The sequence below is a fragment of the Antennarius striatus genome, chromosome 3, assembly GCF_040054535.1.
Source record: "Antennarius striatus isolate MH-2024 chromosome 3, ASM4005453v1, whole genome shotgun sequence".
Lineage (NCBI taxonomy): Eukaryota > Metazoa > Chordata > Actinopteri > Lophiiformes > Antennariidae > Antennarius > Antennarius striatus.
The window spans coordinates 11,340,177-11,353,254 of NC_090778.1; the positions used below are offsets into that span (position 1 = coordinate 11,340,177).

Genomic DNA, 13,078 nt, shown 5'->3' on the forward strand with positions numbered 1-13,078 from the left:
AACCACATAGACCTTAGCCAGAGTAGTCTCCAAAATGGTATTCCAGTCAAATATTTGATTCTTATGAAGGATGTGTTAATATTTCATGGTTGGAGGACATTATTCACTTAATACCATGTATATTATTTACCCTAAAATCATTAAAGATATTACTGCAAATTAGTGTGTTTTTGTGTAGGAGGGATAGTAACTGCTATAAAACAGGTCATCATTCTGCAGGGTTGTGATAAGTCACCCACAATCTGACAGGAGTTTTCAAGACCTATGCTAAATTTTGTCTCATTGTTATGTGATACATAACTGATGATTCAAATTTTCATTCATTCATTCATTCATCTTCTTACTGCAGATGAAGCGGTGGGATTCAAATGTAATCACTGGTGATTGTGATGAATATGGTTTGAATATTTTCCTGATAATCAGCATCTTAAAAAATATCTGCCTCAAATTCTGTTCTTTTGTTGAGTGAACCATGAATTTGGATTTGTGAAAGGAAGGCAGACAGAAACAGCATCAGTAAGAAGGGAACCCAATAGAGCGCATACTTCTACCAAGGCACAGCAGTACTGTTTAGTTAAATTAATTGCTAATCCAAGTTCCTACAAGACATGTGCATCAGAAGAATGTCTGACCTCAGGGTTGTGACATGAATTCACCTTTTGTCTGGATCTACTCAAACGTTCAATGCATTCGTCTTTGGCACATGCCCTTCCCATATATTATGTAGTAGTTATCTGTAATAACTGAGAAAATGTTTTCATAAAAATGGAAAGCTGTTGGTAAAAATAACTACATGGTTTCATATGACCTTCAGAACTTGAAAAGGACTGAAATTAACAATTCATTATTAGTAAATCTGTTGGTTATTGTCTAGTAGTTCTCCTGTTGGAGAATTAATAGTTATTGTCTAGTCTCATTTTGTCTGATCAACAGTTTCACATTAAAGATATAACTTAAAGATATAACAGAACCACAATCAGCTAATTTTCCCTTTAAGCAAACTGTAACTTTTAAATGTTTAGTACATTTACTTGAAAAAATACTAAATATATTAAATAATTGTCAAAATAATTGCTGATAGACTTTGGTTGATGAATAAGTCACTCAATAATTTCACCTGAACACTGAAACATGAAAATGCGGTTATGCTTGTTTCTTTAGTTTCCTTCCCCTGAGTGGGACACAGTCACCCCAGAGGCCAAAAACTTGATCAACCAGATGCTGACCATCAACCCAGCCAAGAGGATCACTGCTCAAGAGGCCCTTAAGCACCCGTGGGTCTGCGTAAGTGTGGCCAACATCACATAGTCAGCAGTCCTCACAGACTTCACATGTTGGAGAAGTGAAAATAATTGGGCAGACATGGTTTCATCACACCAAACACATCAGACCAAAAACTTGATTAACAAATGTGTTTTAATTGTCTCTTTTCTCTTCTTTTTTCCCCACATCTTCCCCATCTCATCTTTCTGCTCGTTCCTAGCAACGGTCCACCGTGGCATCTATGATGCACAGACAGGAGACTGTGGAGTGCCTGAAGAAATTCAATGCCAGAAGGAAACTCAAGGTTTGTTTACATGTTCAGATTGTTCACTCTTTCCCATATCTTCTCTTCTGCTTTAACAAACAGAATTATCAAGTTTTGACATGCATAGTGCTTTCACTTAGTCAGTCATCTTCAGATTACCACCACTGTATCCGCCGCAGCGGGTCACGGGGAGCCGGAGCCTAACCCGGCGGCATAGGGCGTGAGGTGGGGGACACTCCGGGCACGACGCCAGTGCACCGCGGAGTCACACACAAAGACATACAACCATGCACACACACACTCATTCCTACGGGCAATTTGGATCGGCCAATCAACCTGAAGCGCATGCTTTTGGAGGTAGGAGGAAGCCGGAGAACCCGGAGAGAACCCATGCAGACATGGGGAGAGCATGCGAACTCCGCACAGAGTGGGACTCGAACCCACTAACCACTGCGCCACCGTGCCGCTTAATCCTATGTAAATTCAAGACTGGCTGAAGGCTAAAATACGTTATTAAGTTCCACATTTCAGTGGCTCTGAGGGGCTGCAATTAAAAAATTACCAAAATTACCACAGACGATGCTACAAAAGGACGAACCATGGGATTTATTAACAGAATATATCAAAATTACAACTGAATTAACTTAACAGATAAGAACACCTCCAGGTTCAGAGGCATCAAAGCCCCCAGTCCCAACTCTTCATTCGCTGAACTTTTGAACACTCCTCTTCAGCCCCTCATGATCACTCCATGATCAACACTTGAGCAGAGTTATAAAGGAGAGAGGGGGAAGAGAACCAGCACAGAACATAGTGCGTTGATAGCTGCTGTAACAGTGGGTATCAATGCATTGTCCCTGACACTGGCACTGAGCATAAAGAAAGAGCTGTTCAGGTATGGTGTCATTCTACATAATATGTAGTTTCCTTTCTGATGCAACGCAATACAAAGGCCCATTGATGGAGTAATGTTTTAAAGTTTAACTCAAGTTATGTTTGGTTCATGGACTCCATAACTCACTCTACTGGAAGCTATACATTCATTCATTCATCTTCCAACCCGCTTAATCCGCTAACGCAGGTCGCGGGGGAGCCGGTACCTATCCCGGCAGTCTCAGGGCGTGAGGCGGGGGACACTCCGGGCACGACACCAGTGTACCGCGGAGCCACATAGAAACAATCATTCATTCACACACACTCTCACTCCTACGGTCAATTTGGGACCGGCCAATCAACCTGAAGCGCATGCTTTTGGAGGTGGGAGGAAGCCGGAGAACCTGGAGAGAACCCACGCAGACACGGGGAGAGCATGCGAACTCCGCACAGAGCGGGACTCGAACCCAGGTCCACCTCGTTGTGAGGCGGCAGCGCTAACCACTGCGCCACCGTGCCGCCGTTGGAAGCTATACAATGAAACTTATTTCTGGGTTTTAATGTTTAGCTTAGTTTAGTTTAGTTTATTTCAAAGGGGGGCAATACAATTTCATGAAACACATGACTGCACATGATTAAAAATGTAAAAATTAGCCAGAAGGCTAGTTTTTATCTGTAGTCCCCTGGCCATGGTGTATAAAAATAATTAAAACCAGTAAAATACATCTAAAATATAATAAAATATAAATATTCAAACACTTACTGTACATTTAAAAGAGAATAAGACATCACACAATCGCAACATAGCATTTGATCAAAACATCACTACAGGCTTGTCTTTTAGTGTTGGTGGCTATAGGTGCTGTTGAGCCACATTTTCAAGTTGCTTGAAAGTTTTTGTATGCAATCAAATAAAATATTTAGCAAAAGTTTAATTTCGTATGGAAGTCTGAAATATTCACATTAAGTCTTTCAATACGATGGTTTCTCTCTCTCTCGCTCTGTCTCACATCTGTCTTGGACTAATGCCGCTTAAAGGGTCTTTGTTGACTGTGCCACCGTTTGATTTCATTGTCTTTAAGTTGATTTGATTTCACTTCATTTCATTTGATTTTGTCAGTAATATAATAATAAAATACAACCTTCTGAAATCCTGTAATCAATTTCAGTGATTCAAATTAAATATGTTGTGTCTTTTTCCCCTAGGGGGCCATTCTTACTACCATGCTGGTTTCACGAAATTTTTCTGGTAAGTCTTGCTTGGACATTATTTATGTATCCCCCATGACTCAGAATCTACCATTCATATGAGTGAGTCTTAATTAGACAATATACATTCACTGCAGATGTGATAAATATTCAGATTGTACTGCTTTCTTGCCACTTTTATTGTTTTATACAAATACTGAAGGTGACCTAACCCTTCACCTCAAACCTGACTTTTGCAATTGATCCTAGCTAATCTCTCCTTTTGCCATTTGCCAAGTCTACAGAGGTGACTGTTGGCTACTGAATTTAAACAATGTGAGGAGGGTTATTTTAAGGCAGGATTTGTACACCATGAAAAAAAAACCCAATAGCACAGGACTTTTTAGTTTTGGATGTGCAATCCTGTCAAAAGTGTGGAATGTCCTCTATAACCCCAGTAGCAGGAAGATTGACATTTGTTTTGTTTTGTTTTAGTAATCTCTTTTTTTTTAGCAATCAGAAACTTAGAAAAAAAAAATCAGCAAAAATTGTCTTGGTGATATCAAGGGAACAGGGAAGGTAAATGAGATCTTATTATTTACAAGGTGTTACTGGATGCATGTGTGAAACGTCACAATAGACGATTCTACTCTATTTTATGTTGTACCTCTTTTGCTTCCAGAATGCTAACTCACTATTTCAAAATGAACATTGGTGTGTCGTTATGTTTTAAACAGCAATTTAGAAAAACATGTTTTTCTTTACGCTTTTCTTGAACATCTGTTTCAAAAACAGTTGTGTTGAAATTAGGTATTATACTTTTTTTCAAACATATCGAGAGTGAAATTCTTACATCTAATATCTCTCGACTAGAAATGAATAAAAATCAGTTTTATTCAGTGGGGTATTTTCAGCTCAGTAGTTGGAACTCATTCTTACTTCTGATGAGTTTCTCCATTTGGAATTTTTTTGGAGGTCGTTGATCCGTAGCCTGGCGCTGATGAAGCTCATTCATGAGTGACCATTGATAGTCGTGTCTGTGGGGAACTCTTGATTATGGAAGATTCAAGGCACTTTGTTTATCATCCTTGAACTTCAATAACTTTTTTCTTAAATCTATGAGTTTGTGTTTGTGTACACTATGAGTGTGTAATTAAAGTACATAGATGATAGTACGTGTGCAGCTCTTACGCTGTGTGCTTTGCAATGGAAAATGGTCTGCACGTCATCCAGCTCTTTCTGTCTCACACATCTGCTCAACCAGGCTTGTAGTCTGGTTGTGTCGCTCCCTTTGGATGAACTAATCTATTATGTGTGAGATGATCTGATGAATGAGTCAGAGCGCGGTTGAGAAATGAATTCAATTAAAAATAAGGGGCAGACATTCTGTAAAAGACATGCCAAATTACCTCAATGCATAAGTAATCACCAGTGTTTTGTGTAGTAGGACTTTATTCTCATTATGTTTTATGAGACATACATAATGCAGATCGCTGTATTGTGTCCCCGTGCTGACACTGAGGAGGTCCTGTCTCTCGTCGGATGCCGCTGTAATGTCTTGTACAATTCATATCAATGTAACGATGAAATTGAGGAATCAAAGCTTTCAAAAGTTCGAATTGTTTATAATTGAAACAATCAATGTATTATTTGTGAAAATTTGCAAGGATTGAGCATAACAACTTATTGACAAATAAAACATTTTGGTCGTCAAGCGCCGTCAAATTTCGTGCCGTTATCTCCATGATCATCCTTAAGAGGCTGCAGCTCTCTGAGATATATTGAGAAAAGACAACAGTCCTACACTCAGGTGACATTTCTGTCTCCATAATTTTTCCTTGTTGATCCTCCTGTCAGAGCAATGGATACATATGTGACAGGTTGTACTGTATGTCACAACATAATGTCACTGCTCATACGTAAATCACACTCCCGTCTTTAATCTAACAAGTCCTATTTGTCTCTGCAATTTGTGTCTCATCTTTCTTCTCTTCTCCCCCCACCCTGCTCACCCACCTCCTGCCGCGCCTGTCGCACCCCTCCTCTCACATTCTTCTTTATAACCTTTCTTTCTAAATGTCACTCCACTCTTTATTCCTTTATTTTCCCCTTACCCTCCTTGTAACTGTCTTTCTCCCTGTGTGGCTGGGGATTGGACTCTTAACAGTGGGCAGCAGGCAGACCACAGCTCCAGCCTCTGTCACTGCAGCTGTAGCAGCAGCAGCTGCAGCCGCCGGCACCACCCCAGGGCTGGTGGAACAAGGTAGCATGGTGGCCTCACCCAGGGGTCTCTGCCTCCTCCAACCCCACCCTCTTCCTATCCTTTATACTAAATTCTTCTTCCCCTACCCCCACCACACACACACACACACACACACACACACACACACACACACACACACACACACACACACACACACACACACACACACACACACACACACACACACACACACACACACACACACACACACACACACACACACACACACACATTTTTCCTCAGCATGGGAGCTCAGAGCATGATGGCTGGATATCTACATGGCTAACTTCATGTTCCATTTACTCATCATCAGTAGTATTAGCTGTGTTTCCATCCCACTATTTTAGCAGGTTTTACGCACCATTTTGAACATAACATAAAACCAAAAATGCAGCTCACTATTTTTCTATCCATCCATCAAAGTAAGAAAATTTAAATTTCTGGCGTTGTTTTCCATGTTTGTATTTATATTTGATGGAGACCTTTATTTGCTGCATCTAAAGGTCAAAACATTACAGACACAATGAGAGCATGAGTATCTCAAAAAGTTTTTTGGTTGAATAAATCACAATTTTTAATTTTTAATGATGAGATCATTCTATGCATATTTTAGTTTCTATTTTCTCATTTTATCTGTTGAGTCATAATTTATAAAAATTTTGGAGGGAAACCCAGCTCCTGCTGCCATTTTCTAAGCCAGAACGTCTGTCACCTCCTGTCAGAGATCTGATGTCTTTGTCGTCCATCACTGCTCTCCTCCCACTGGTTCATGTTAATCTCTGGACTCAGTCCCACATGGCCAACCTGTTACTATGTTTCTTTTTTCCCCACTCTTTGTCATATTAGGTTCATTTTATTTCATTAAATTTACTATATCCAGTCATGTTATTGTCCATTTTCTGAGACATCACATCACCTAATCAACTCACTTTCTCCCACTTTCCCCTCTTTCCTTCATATTGTCACATCTCAGTTTTCTCCACCGTCCTCTTTCCCTCTCTCTTCTTTTTTCTGTCTGATAATGACACTGGAAAGTTTGCCCCCCTCACACTAAGGATGGAATTGTCAGTGAATGCTGCATGGGGCCCTGAACTGGTGCATGTGCTGCAACATGGGAGGGATTTTGGTGCATGGTGAACATTATGGAAGATGCAAGGCTGGGCTGATTCTTGTGAAGTAAAAAAAAAAATTCTTCACTGTTTTTAATTTATTGGTATACTTCAATATCAGCTGTGTAGACATGTCAGTTTTAAACTTTGATGCCAGATTGTTCTTCGTGTGTTCAGACGGAAGGTGATGCAAGATTTAGAGATGTGTTATAACAGCGGAAACACTTGATTTGACAGAAATTCCTGTGGGGCTGTACAAGTTTGAAGAAGTGTTAAAGACAAGGTTTCTGCTGGAGCAAAAAACATCAAACGTATCCTGGTGACATAGGAGTGTATGTCACAAACATATAGATGCAACAGAAAGAAAGAGAAAGAGGGAAATAATTGACCCAGAATGTTTAGTGTAGTGAGAAAATAAAAATCAAATAATAAAAGTAAGCATCCTCATCTCCATCTGACGTTTTGAAAGAGTTAAAGCTGCTTAGAGTTTTACATGAGCTTCAAATATCAAATATAAATCTACTAATTTGCTTTGTGTGCTGATCAGCAACCACTGTGCAGTGGCTACTTCAGAATAGAGAGTTCTGTATGTGAATGCTCTTAATAAGTAGATGTACTTGTTTTAGAGATGAAATGCAACAGAAGGAGATTTGGAGTACGTTTTAATAAATGTGGACCCAATCATGTCCGTTGTGAGTATGCAGAAATGAACCGCAGGCATCAACAAGTAAAGACTTCACATGACCCTCAATTAAGATAGAAGTAGTGCCAGTGTCCTTGTTTCGTTGGGGTCCTCTCTGTGGCCCTCAGCCTCCACTAGGCTCCTATCGAATATTTATAGTGGGTTGTCTCCCCCTATCAGCCTCACTGGCTCACTGAAGGCCCCACTCCAGCTTCCATATTCATAAACACAAGTAGAGTCACTCTCCACTACACCTCCCCCCTGAACAGGAGTAGAGAAACAAGCCTTTAATACATCCCAGCAACGTCTAGAAATATTTTCTAGAGAAACATCTACATCTTAATGGGTTTCTCCATTTGCTTGATGCATCTCTAGATTCTACATGCCCATCCCTGCGTCTTGCAGTGGTGCATCTTGAAAGTTTCTAATTGGAATTTATAGCTGTGTTTTTTGTTTTAATCTCTTCCTCCTCTCTCTTCTTGCTTCATGTGTAATTTGTGGCAAGGTAAGGAGTGTTCCTTGCTTCTGCATCTTCAATTTAAATGAAACTATCTTTGATTTTTAAGATTTTTTTTTCCACAGAGCTTTTTTCTTTTTTATTGAATTTGGGCCAGTTTTAGCCATGTTCAGTCCAGGGTTTTTAGAAGATCCACTTTTGGTCAAAGAACACCCTGAAAGGCTTTTTTTCCTGGTTATCCCTCCTCTTCTTCTTACTCTGTCTCTCTGCTTCCTTTTCATATCTTCTTCCCATTTGCCATCAAAGAATGTGAATGATCTGGCCTTACTCTGACCCCATGTCTTCTTCTCAGTATCAACAAGCCTTTGGAAGGAGGAAGAGCAGCACAACAATAAACCACACACACGTTCATGCCGTTGTCATGTCTGTCCTGGTTACTCTGCCACCATGTCACTTCCTATTGTTCTTTAGTAGATTGCTGAAAATATTGACCTCTTTTTTTAGCATGAGATAACAGAGAAGGACAAGTAGAAAAATGGAGGCAGGACAAAAGGCATACTGATGTATTCTGTACACCCTGTCTCCTCAGTGTCACCCCGAATCACTCTCTTACTTTTCAAATACAGCCCTTAGAATCTTCTCAAGGGTTTATGTCTGTCTTAGAACTAGTCTCATTCTTACTGGACTGTTCTCTTCTTAAGACACCACTACCCAAAGGATGTCTGTGCTGAATGTGGATCATAGGGAGCTAAGTCTCATATGTACAGAGAGTAACACACAGTGAGAAAGCACAAAAATGGAAGAAAATGCCGTCAGAGCAGAATAGTGTTTTGTGTCATGTGGTTTCTGACGTGATAACATCTCATTAGACCTGATTAGCACTCAGCCCCTTCAATAGGTCTCAGGAAGGGTTACGTTCTAGAGGAGTTACAGAGCTTGGGAGTCTGGTGCTCAGACTGGCAGGCAGCCGGCACCGACGTGTCCCAGATGAATGATGAATGATGAAAGTAGTTGAGTTGGAGAAGTGGTCTCAAAGAAAGCCCCAATAATGTTCAGGATAACTATTGGAACAAAAATGCACAGGAGGCTCATCCATCTCAGGTCGGTCAGAGAGTCTGGCTCATATTTTTGGGGGCTGCTCAGGCTGAACCATCTTCCTTATGTTACCTCATGCATCACACCACCGTGCTTGTCTTTGCTGTAGCGCTGGAGTCATGGTGAAGGCGCTGCAGACCATTTTCTATTGTCTGTACACAGTTTCCACTGTTGAAAGGGATTATGGGTACTATGCTCGTCAGAAGACTACAATATCACCCCGTGTTACTCTCCATTAGAGAGCAGACTGAAGACTAATCCTTCATAATGCCCCCACAGAGCTCTTAAACACTTTCCCATTTGAGGACCTTGACAAGAACCAACATTTATTATACAATTTTGTTTGCCTGTTTAAAAAGTAAACATCTCTTTTTATCTTTTCTTTTTTTTTTACCGCAAAGCATTTGAACTTTGCAGCTGGTACATGGCAGACTGGGACAATAAATGTGTTCTTTATGTATAAATGTATAATGTGTTGATGTATGATGTGTTGATGTATACTGTGCTGACACATCATGGAAGCTGTGTTTGAACTTCAGTATCAAACCCAGGTCTATATAAGCCATTATATCACCCACTAAAGCTTCTTTGGCACAAACGGACTAATTTTAGAAGTTCCTTCATCGTCCAATATTACCAGAAGAACAACACTGAAGAAAGTGTAAATTCATTACAATTATGATGCATGGTGTGTTATTCAAAAGGATAATAAAGTCACTATTAATTGCTCATTACCTCTTCCTTGTTGCTTAGCTAGGATCGCTGGAGGGCTGTTTTCAGTGAAGTTCCCTTTCTCTCTGTCTTTGTAAAAATGATTCAGAGTTCAATTAAGATTTTTTTTATTTCATACTTCCACCACTGACCAGTTATGCTGTCCTGTATTTGTCATTTCAGCAGCTAAGACCTTGCTCAACAAAAAGGCAGATGTCAAGGTAAGGGTCAGCACATTCTCCTCACTCCTCATAACTCTTCCTCGCTCTGCCTCTTCTTTTGTTGTTTTCTCTGCTCCATTCTTTGTATTTTCTATTCTGTTTGACTTTTGCCTTCTCTATCCGCTCGCTCCTTTGTGGTTAGATGTGTTGGCTCCACATAGATTTTGTGCTCTGTGTCCTTGTGTCACGATATGTCGTTTCTTCTTATGTTAAGTTGTCTTCTGGTTTACTGCAACTCTGGCTACGTACGTGTGTGTGTGTGTGTGTGTGTGTGTGTGTGTGTGTGTGTGTGCGTGCGCATGTGTGTCTCCATTCTTAAATGAAACTGCCTCTCTTCCATCCAGTTCTGTTTCTTTCTCCTCTTTCAGTGTTTCCTTTTCCTGCTCACCCCATCTGGTCTTTAACCCCACATTTATGTGCATCTTTTAATGAAGAGCGCTCACCATCCCACGCTCACGCACACACACACACACACACACACACACACACACACACACACACACACACACACACACACACACACACACACACACTACAGTAACACTTCCCACACGGAACTTCCGTCCAAGTGTCTGTGTTCATACATGAGCTTATGTGAAAAAGCGTGGAACCTTGTGTTCATAGAAAGTAATGTGTTTGTTTCTCAGCATTGTTGGCCAGAGAACACACACACACACACACACACACACACACACACACACACACACACACACACACACACACACACACACACACACTCACACACACACACCTATAGGTGTGAGATTGTGTTTAGAACAATGTGCAAATCCATCACATTTTTGTTAGTTTGAAAGCACAGTTGGGGGTGGAAGAATGCCAGCACATCAAATGTGTGTAAGTGTAGGAGTTCATATGCATGGTTTCCTTGTGTGTATGTGTGTGTGTGTGTGTGCGTGCGTGCGTGCGTGCGTGCGTGCGTGCGTGTGTGTGATTGTGCATGCAGCAGTGTGTGTATATGCCCCCCTCCTTCTCCCTGCTCAGTCGTTTCAGCAGTGAATGTGACTCCAGTTCCAGGAATAGCTGCCAGTCTGGACCCCTGGAAACGCAGACGACAGAAATAGATGCTTACTTCCACTGTGGTGCTCTCATTGCCTAGCAACAGGCTCCCCACACACTTGTCCAAACCATTTCTAAAGGCATCTTCTTCATTTGCTTTTGTCCCTGCTCTAATTTCCAGTCATCTTTTGATTTTCCCCGTGTTTCTCGCCTCCACAAGTCCTTCTTGTTCTTCTTGCTGACCATGACCTCCTCCCAGTGGACTCTCCTCCGCTCCTTCTTCTCCTGCTAGTTTATCGCTGGCACCTGATGATTCTCAGCTGTACAACTTTCTCAGTTCAAGAAGGGAGTCTCACTCTCTCTGGCACTAACTGCATACTAAGTGCTACGTCCTATTAAATCCACGCCATTTGGGATTTCATGCAGTGTCACTACAGTGTGTGTAGTGTTAATACACATTGATATAATTGTTAGGGTTAGAGTGTGTATTCTTTTGAAGTGGTTTTGTCTGAAACATATTTATGTATGTAATATATGGATTAATGTTATGTGTATCCACTTACAGTTTAGACAGTGTTGTGAAAGGATGGTTCAGTAATCTGAAAGAATTCAATTTGTTTTTGTTTTGGTTCCGTTTTGTTGCTTTTCCATTAGTTCTTGTCTCGATCTCAGCTAGCCATAGTTTTCCCATGTCTTATGTGATCTTCCTGATCATCTCCACTAAAGTCACAACCTTCCCTTCATGCTTGCAACACTTTGCTTTCTCTGAAACAAATTTCTAAGAGAAGAAACATCCATTCTTCTGCTTTATCAGAGCTGTCTTATGTATTTCCTTGTTGTTAAGGTTTGGAGATGGTGTTGCCATCAAACTGCACAAGTTTTTTTTCCTTGAAAAGTTTGTTCTTTGTGTGAGTAAAGTCTTTTTTTTTCATAAGTTAATTCATCTTTTACAACCCTTCTTCCACCATCCATCTGTCCGCCCATTCATCAATACACCCATCCGCCCATCAAATGCCTGATGACAGAAACGCAAGTCCAGCTCTACTGTCCAGTGTATGGTGAGCATGCTCTTTTTGCATTTGTCTATTCTCCATTTTTTTTCTCCTTCTAGTCACTTCTAGTCACTCACCTCTCCTGTTTTGTTTAACGACCACAATCTTTCTTTATTGAGGCTCTGATAAAATCTTACCTAATTTAAAAAGCTTTTGTTTTTCTATTTAAACAGTTTTGATGGAGGATAATGTTGTTGGCAGTGTCAGCAGTTTGCATGAGCAGATGTGGATAAATAAAATGACAAACACAAAAAAAAACTGACTTCAATTCCAAGGAGAAGTCTTTGGGTCTTGCATATTGGACTGTAACAAAACCAGACTCTGTGTTACTCTGAAACATGGTAGAAGTAGGATGTTTCAGAGCTTCTGCTGTAGTTTTGACACAGAACTCTTCATTCCAACAAGACATCAGATATTCAAGCACAAATGATATCAGTATAGGCAATGAGGGATAAACCTGCTCCTGGGACCATCTCAGGACTCACGTCAGCACCTGACATATTTTTTAAAATCAGATAAGTGAACTGGACGTTAATATGTCGCCTCTTTTCTGCCTTAAGGCACATTTTTTTCCATTACAACCTGGTACCCTTTTTTTTCTCCACATACCCATCATCCTCTCTGTTCTTCTTTCCATGTGTTCTTCCTTCCACTGAATCATTTGTCCATCTGGAGAATCTTCTCTGAATACTTTTACCCACTTTCTCTTTCTTTGCTCACAGAAACATTGTGAAACCATGTTGATTGTGTTAAGACGAGCGATGCCTGCTGAACATGTAGCTTCTCACGTGCGGACCATCACTTCACTGACAGTGGATCATTTGTACTCGTCATCATTTTATTTTTTTAATTACCATCCAGGACATTGATGGTGTGTCTGTC

General features: G+C 40.6%; 1 protein-coding gene across 30 annotated transcripts in view; it reads left to right on the forward strand.

Annotated features, from left to right (window-relative positions):
* The window catches only part of camk2b1 (calcium/calmodulin-dependent protein kinase (CaM kinase) II beta 1), a 71,913-nt gene that overhangs the window by 38,721 nt on the left and 20,114 nt on the right, over positions 1-13,078 (forward strand). For 13 of the 30 annotated variants that reach the window (XM_068310716.1, XM_068310726.1, XM_068310733.1 and 10 more), the window contains exons 10-15: positions 1,162-1,284; positions 1,484-1,567; positions 3,608-3,650; positions 5,757-5,852; positions 10,090-10,127; positions 12,170-12,202. In XM_068310716.1, the coding sequence (XP_068166817.1) occupies positions 1,162-1,284; positions 1,484-1,567; positions 3,608-3,650; positions 5,757-5,852; positions 10,090-10,127; positions 12,170-12,202 (417 nt within the window). The remainder of the gene's footprint in view (positions 1-1,161; positions 1,285-1,483; positions 1,568-3,607; positions 3,651-5,756; positions 5,853-10,089; positions 10,128-12,169; positions 12,203-13,078) is intronic. The other 17 variants (XM_068310720.1, XM_068310747.1, XM_068310748.1 and 14 more) reach the window with 5 other exon arrangements.